The sequence below is a fragment of the Gekko japonicus genome, unplaced genomic scaffold, assembly GCF_001447785.1.
Source record: "Gekko japonicus isolate JY-2015 unplaced genomic scaffold, Gekko_japonicus_V1.1 scaffold96, whole genome shotgun sequence".
Lineage (NCBI taxonomy): Eukaryota > Metazoa > Chordata > Lepidosauria > Squamata > Gekkonidae > Gekko > Gekko japonicus.
Genome location: NW_015168048.1, coordinates 1598925 through 1606410, shown reverse-complemented (window position 1 = coordinate 1606410; position 7486 = coordinate 1598925). Strand labels below are relative to the sequence as shown.

At 43.1% G+C, this 7486-nt stretch overlaps 1 protein-coding gene across 3 annotated transcripts in view; it reads left to right on the top strand.

Annotated features, from left to right (window-relative positions):
- The first annotated feature begins 1560 nt into the window (after positions 1 to 1560).
- YIPF5 (Yip1 domain family member 5) overlaps positions 1561 to 7486 on the top strand; it is a 9208-nt gene continuing 3282 nt past the window's right edge. Inside the window, exons 1-4 of one of the 3 annotated variants that reach the window (XM_015414317.1) lie at positions 1561 to 1593; positions 3566 to 3676; positions 6003 to 6175; positions 6582 to 6727. In XM_015414317.1, coding sequence (XP_015269803.1) covers positions 3576 to 3676; positions 6003 to 6175; positions 6582 to 6727 — 420 coding nt within the window. In that variant the 5' untranslated portion in view covers positions 1561 to 1593; positions 3566 to 3575. Of the gene's footprint in view, positions 1682 to 1850; positions 1887 to 3562; positions 3677 to 6002; positions 6176 to 6581; positions 6728 to 7486 lie in introns of those variants that run through there. The other 2 variants (XM_015414316.1, XM_015414315.1) reach the window with 2 other exon arrangements.

The following is a 7486-nucleotide window of genomic DNA, read 5'->3' as shown; positions in this document are numbered from 1 at the left end:
GCTGGTGTGGCACAGCCTGGAACACTCTGATCCTGAAGAAGAAACAGCAGAGTGGTCTGGCATGCTCCAGAGTACTCTTACCCCAGGGAAGCAGTGATACTGATGCAGGGCAAAGGGAAAAGCAAGGCAGGTCTGTGGTTGTAGCTAAGGAACAGATGGGGAACTGACAGCCTGTACTAGCTCCCTATGGAGGAAAGGTCTCTTCTTCTGTAGAGGTAGCCTTGGGAGAAAGGACCCCAGTTAAGGGAGGCAGGAACTGGAAGTAGCCAGGAGGAGGGGGATAAAAGACCCCAGCACGAGGAAGTGGTTGAGTGATACAACCAGGAAAGTGGAGCAGCCAGTAAGGCTGGAAGTCTTTGCATCTTGGAGGAACTACAATCTCAGTGACACCTGGAAGACAGTATCCCTGCCCAGCTATACAACAGTTACCACCTCCTGATAGTCCAGTCATCTCAATGCTCAGTTCTGCAGGAAGAGTGCAGCAGCCCGATGGTGTGACTAAAAGAACCTCAGAAAGGGTCCATGCCTGAAGCTGGCCTGAACCTAGGTTGAAGCACGTGGAGGAGACAATGGGCCTTCTTGCTGGAGCATGATTCTTAATGGCATGAGTTTGTCAATATATGTGAACAAGCAGTTAAATCACAGTAATTCCTGGTTGTTAGGTTGTCTGTGCAGGAGATGTAGGAGGATAGGATACCATAATGGAGATGTAGGAGGCTAGGATACCCTTGGCCCTGTGATGTTTATACTACCATAAATAAATATTTTGGTCTTTCATTTCTACAGGTAATTGTTTTATTATTTATAATTTAGTCACTTGCTAGTTATTATGATTCCTTACTATACATGTGAAGATATGATGGTTGTTATGTAAATTGTTAAACTGAATTGTTATGTACAATTCTGTACCAAAAATGTATAATATTTCAGCTAATTAACTTAAATATTGCATGTTGCTGAAGTATTTTAAGTGCTGTTCTTCTAGTGTGGTTAAGACTGTCAAACTAGAATCTGGGAGACCCAGGTTCAAACCCTCCCTCTGCTATAGGGCTGCCAGTCTCCTGGAGATCTCCCACTTTTACACCTGATCTCCAGCCGACAGAGATCAGCTCCCCTGGAGAAAATGGCTGCTTTGATGGGTGGACTCTATGGCATTGTAACCATGCGGCGGTCCCTACCCTCCCCAAACTTCGCCCTCTCCTGGGTCCACCCCCAAAGTCTCCAGGTATTTTCAAGCCCAGACTTAGCAACCCTAATGCTATGGAAGCTTTACTGGGCAACCTCGGACCACTCACGCTCTCTCAGCAACTCTTACCTCACGTTTGCCAACCATCCTCACCCCCACCCATTACTCCGTTCAGTTCTACGCATGCTCAGATGCCAAAAGACACACGGTCACCGGCGAAACTCATTACACATGCGCGCTTCGTCTTTAGCCTGGGATACCGTCGGCGCATGTTCTTTGGCGACCATAGAGGTAAATAGACGAGAGGCTGACTCCGTTGCCGGAGATGATGTTTGCAGCGCGCATGCTCTGCAGTGGTTCTTGATCCGGAAGTGGTTCACTGCGGGGAGTTGACACGTAGCGTCCGAGTAAGCCGAGCTGTTGGGTTGGGGGAGCCTTCAGGGCTCGTGTCCGCCGACTGCGCGGGGGAGTCAGGGTCTTGTTACGGAGGCGCTGCAGCTGGGTCTGCCTTTGATTGCGGCGCGCGCTGCCTTTCCATCTGCAGCAGCGTTCAGAACGGTGGCAAGGAGGGGAAAGAGAGGAAGACCCCCCGCCCCGGTGAAGTCCTTCTCAGCGCTCTAGTCCTTGTTGGAAGACTTCGTCTTTTCCAGACTGCGCTTTTTTATGGTCTCTTTTTTTTGGCAGGCGGTTTCATGCCGGGGTGCGTGTGTGTCTTGTTTTGCTGCATGTGAAATGGGAGGCCCAGAAAGATTGTGACCTCCTCCTCCTTCTCCTCCTCCTTCTTCCAACGCGCGCAATCTTGTTCTGCTAGGGCCGTATCTTGGCAGTTTGTTCTTAAAAGTAGGTGCTTTGAAACAGCAGCATTCTGGCTGCTACGGTTCGAGAGTTGAAAGAACCGGTATGCGAGAACTATTACAATAGGTAGTTTCATTGATAAGTTATGGATGACAAGTGAGTGTTGTCCTGAGCTGCCTACAAGTTCTGGGCAATAACTTTAATGGGTCCTTGGCATTTCCTGTGCTCTAAGTTTGGCGTGTCTGTCCCTCCACCCTCTTGCTTATGCATGTATATGAACTGTTGATTAAGAACTGGATAGTACTGTCCTGTGCACTGTTTTTTTGGGAATGTGAGTAATGAATGGATAAACTGTTCAGTGCCATGATGGAGTAATAGGACGCTCCCATGTTTCTAGGCTACCACCGGTATTCTATGGCCCTGGTCACACAGCAAAGTTGCCGCGGGAGAGGCACGGATGGTGGGCGGATTATCCGAGCGCGATCACACCCCAACATCTGGGAAGTGGAGCGCACCCGTGGCTTACCACCGACAATGCGCCTTAAAAAACTAGTACCTCCAAGGTACTAGTAAACGTTTGCCACGGGCTGCCTCCAGACGCCCCTGGTGTGATCGCACCGGCGCACGGCATTCTCCTCCGGTCCCTCGTTTACCCGCTGGCGCCAAGGGAAGGACCTGTGGTGTGCCGCCGGCGCGTCTGGTCACATAATCGTGCATCAAACTGCGCCGGGACAATTAGCCACGCCTCCCCCCCTGCGATATCTGGTCTGTGTGACCAGGGCCTATGGTGCCCAAATAATTCATATCAAAATAGTGTGGTTTTGGGAGGATTCTTAGGGGTAAAGCACCTACTGGACTTTCAGAAGGTCAGGATAAATTTCTTGTCTGTAGAGTTCTAGTCTGCTAAAAGGAACTCAAGTGACTAGGCTCCTAGAGACAAAGACCATTTCTTGACATCCTAGAGAGTCATAGCTAGTCAAAATAGATATTACTGGATTAAATGGACCAATGGTTGGACTCAGCCTTTTTTCTGCATGTTTTTTCAAAAGACCCTAGGTTTGCCAAGCCAATTGTCTGTTTGTGATTTGATTGCAGGCATTGTGTTCTGACTTCTTACTACTTAATGTGGTATGCTTTTTTAAAAATAAAGATATCACATTTCTTTAGTCACGAGATTGTATGTTTTTGTGTGGTCAGATCTTTTAAATACCTGTTACTGACAACATGGATTCTCTTCTTTAAATTCAGGTGGGCAGCAGTATTAGTATGTAGTAGTAAGAATGAAGTTTGAGTTTAATAGTGCCTTAAAGATCAGTAATATTTCCCAAGGTGTAAGTTTATGTGAGTCAAAGCTCACTTAGTGTCTGATGAAGTTAGTTTTGACTCATGAAAGCTTCCAGTCTGAATAATTTAGTTGGTCTTTAAGATGCTACTGGACACAGATTTTGTTCTTTTAAACATTGTTATGCTTGAAGGGGCATATATATATGCTCTGGAGCGGTAAAAATATTGTCTTTTGACATGGAAAGAGCAGTAGAGCTCTAGTTAGTGTCATGCTACATTAAACTGTCCTTTGCTTTACAGAGGGGTTACAATGTCTGGATTTGACAACTTGAATACAGACTTCTACCAAACAAGTTACAGCATTGATGATCAAGCACAGTCATATGACTATGGAGGAGGAACATACAGCAAGTAACTTGAATTTTCTATTGTTTTAATAATCAGAATATATTGTAGTATCTCCTTAGCTTAAATGCTGGAATAGGTGTAATGTTTTATAATTACAGTGCATTCCAGGGGTTTTTTTGTCTAGAAATGCTTGGAATTAAAAGCAAAAAACAAAAAGCCTGTATACTTGTAAGCTGTGGTATCAGTCCAAGGAACCACAAAGGAAAGGAGTTGCTAACGCTGCTCCATAAATATATGTGCAAAAGCTCACACAGTGCTTTGATAGATAAACTTCTATTCCCATTCTAAGCCAATGTGGCATAATGTTTATTGTTAGATTTGGACAGGAATATACTGAATTCAAACCTGCACTTAGCCATGAAGTTCACTGGAGGAACTCGAACCGCTTACTGTCTCTCAATCCATCCTATTCATAGGGTTGTTGTGAGGATACCATACAGAAAATTGAGACTGTCACCCTGATGAAAGGCTAAAAAATCTGATAGATTATGTATCTGGTTGTGCAAGTTATTATGCAACTTTTTTGATGTAGTTTAATTCTAGCACACAGTGTGAAACTATGTTTTTATAAGTAGATGATGTTTCTGCACGCATAAGGGCATATTTGGATCCAAGTCATTGAATATTTCACATAAAAAGTGCAGTGGGTTAGCCTTTCTTCCTGTTTGTGTGTCTGTGTGTTTACATTTTTAGTTATTTTAAATATGTGTGTGTGTGGAACCCTGAGAAGAAAAATGGCATACAACTGTTTTTTAAAAGTACATACAATAATGTTCATTTTATATTTAACTCCAATACATATTAAGTGCCTATTTAGTCTAATACATATGGCACAATTTTAGTTGAACATATGCAAAGAGCCCTCATGTGTACTGCTACCCATCTAGGATTGGATTCTTATGTTTGTGTATGATGTTTCTCACGTTCATTTGTGCAATAAAAGCTATATTGGGTGTTGTCATGATCTGGCCTGTGCCAGTACGGCCTAGCCAGCTTAAGAGGCCTGGGTGGCAGTAGGAGGCAGCTAGGCCTACAACTCCCAGAAGGCATTGGGAGAGGCAGAGAGGATTCTAAAGAGACCGTTGGAGTCGGTTGGGAAGACAGTCTGAGAGGAGACTGTGATAGTCTGGTGGGAGAAGGAATCTGAGCTGTTCACTGAGGGAAAAGGGTGTCTTTTGTCTCTCTCTGCGGCCTGATCTTAGTGAGAAGATAGGCTGGGCTTCGTCTCTCTGCAACCTGATCTTAGTGAGAAGACAGGTTGGTCTGCGAGGAAAGGATCCCTCAGTGTGAGTGTTAGGCAGGCAGGCTGTGGGCCTGGAAGTAAAACAGTTAGGAGTAACAGGTAGCTGCGTTAGTTTATGTTTATTTTTCCTTTCACACTGTTATCCCCCTTTTTAAGCACCTTGCCGTGTCTTGTTTTTCCCTGCCCCACTGTTGTTTTAATAAACCCTTTTTGTGTAATTATTTTCTCTGCCTGGGTCAATCACGCCTGTATTGCTCGGCTGAAAAGGGGCTTGGGAAGGTACCCTGGGCCTCCCAAGGGACCATAAATCCAGGGTGGTGGCGGCGGAACCCAAAGACCCCTCTGGGGTCATGACAGGTGTTGAGAAAATATGAGCTTCTATACAAGAAATTACATAGAATAATACTTTTTTCCAGATGTTCTTCTCATTATTGTGTGTTTTTATAAGCTTTCCTTCATGTAGTCTGCATTTGTCAGATCATCTAGGTAGCTTGCTTACAAGTAGAGAAAAAAGTATTAATGCTAGCAGTTTTCTATCCCAAGGGCCAGTTGTACTGGATGTGTCACAATATATATGTGGTCACTGTAGATGTCACAGCTGTTGAAGCACATTCTAGTGTTGGCATTATGCTTCAACTGGTTTATGAAGAAGGATGGAGCAATAACAGCTATGGTAATGTGTTGTTTGAGTATACTGTGGGATTACCTGGCAGGTGAGTGTTCAAAAAAGATAAACAAGAACAGCTTATTATTTTGGTAATTGTAGAACTGATGAGTTTTAAAAACACCAACAGTTTTAAGGGGACCAGTCTTGTTAAATAGTTGTAATAAAACCTGACCCCCTTAACTTTAGTATACGTGAGCAGGGTTCTTTCAGTTTTTGTCCTGCTTCGTTGCAGGGATATAGTCTTACATTATTCTTCTGTGTCTGCTTAGAGTGTGTATGTGTGACAGAATGGAAGAGTCTGTACCTGAACAGAAACATTTGGGAGCTCAGGGGGCATTTCAGCTTCTAAAACTAACATCCTGTATATTATAAGGAAAGGTGATATATTCACCTGACTAATGTGGTTTTGCTTTCTGCAGACAATATGGTGGCTATGAGTATTCTCAGTCAACTGGATATGTCCCTCCAGAGATGATGCAGCAACAGCAACCTTATACTGGTCAGATATTTCAGCCATCACCAACTTATACTCCATCCTCACCCCAGTCTTTCTATGGAAGCAATTTTGAAGATGAGCCACCCTTGCTAGAAGGTTTGAAGTCATATTTGTTGCAAACCGTATGATCATTTGATACAGACTGTACTAAATAGAAAACAGCAATTACTCGTTGAGTGTCATGTATTTGTATGTTCTTACTCTGTCTTTAGTTTGGAAGAGCAGCTGCTGTTGTGTGTCTTTATCAGTGTCTGTTGTTCACAATTTTCTGTTTCCTTGATAAACTTCTTCCAAACTGTTTATAAAAGAATTAAACTGACACAAAGTAAACCTACAAGGAAGGAAATGCAGTAGTTACACTCTGCATCTAAGCAAGTAGTTTGGAGTCGATGGTTTGAGGCCACTGAAGAGTTAGATTTCAGATTTATGCAGTGTTCCAGTAACCTCCAAATTACTATTTTCCCACGGATGACGTATTGGTAAAATATTGCTCTTTCTGTAGAACTAGGGATCAATTTTGACCATATCTGGCAGAAGACCCTCACAGTACTGCATCCTTTAAAAATAGCAGATGGCAGCATCATGAATGAAACTGACTTGGCGGGACCGATGGTGTTTTGCCTTGCCTTTGGTGCCACCTTATTGCTGGTAAGACATCAGTAGTCATGTGTGCTTGTGAGAGTATTTGCATACTTGTGTCCCCCACAGTTTAAAAGACCTAATATGGCAAAACAAGAGGCTGTAAACTAAGAATTTTCTAACAAGCATGTGTCAATACTTAGATAAGGCTGCCAAAGAGTATGTTGTGTTAATGTGGTATGATGGCTATCCAATGTCTAAAAATTTATTTTAGGCATGGCCAAAGATATGGAAATTTAGACCCTTTTTCTTTTGAGCAACAGATGCCTATAACCTTATTATAAATGGCTTTTGAAATGCCCTTCCATTTCATAGGATAATTGCCAAGGCACAAAAGTTCTTATTTCCCTTGGGCATGCAGGACTAGTCTTATGGTTCTCTGGATTCAGGCCAAAGATGCTTAGTCCCTGTGAAGATCAAGCTTTTCTTTTAAATAAAAACTCACATTCTGATCTAGTTTATATTAAAAGCATTCTTCCCACCCACCCCCACATTAAAGTCCTCTGTCAATGTGTGGGGCAGCACATTGAAAAAGTCTGTGTGAAGTTGGTTTTGCTCCGTTTGCTCACTTCTTGTTCAGGCTCATCATGTTGCCCACTCCTTAAACACCCCTTTTGAATAACAATACGTATTTGTGTAGGATTTGGATGTGTTATAGAAATACAAAGGCACTGAAAGTTCTAACTCCTTCCTCTCAGAAATTCAAGGTTAAAAAGATGAGCTTGATTACATTTTTTAAATTTATCACTCCCTTGCAAATAACTCCAG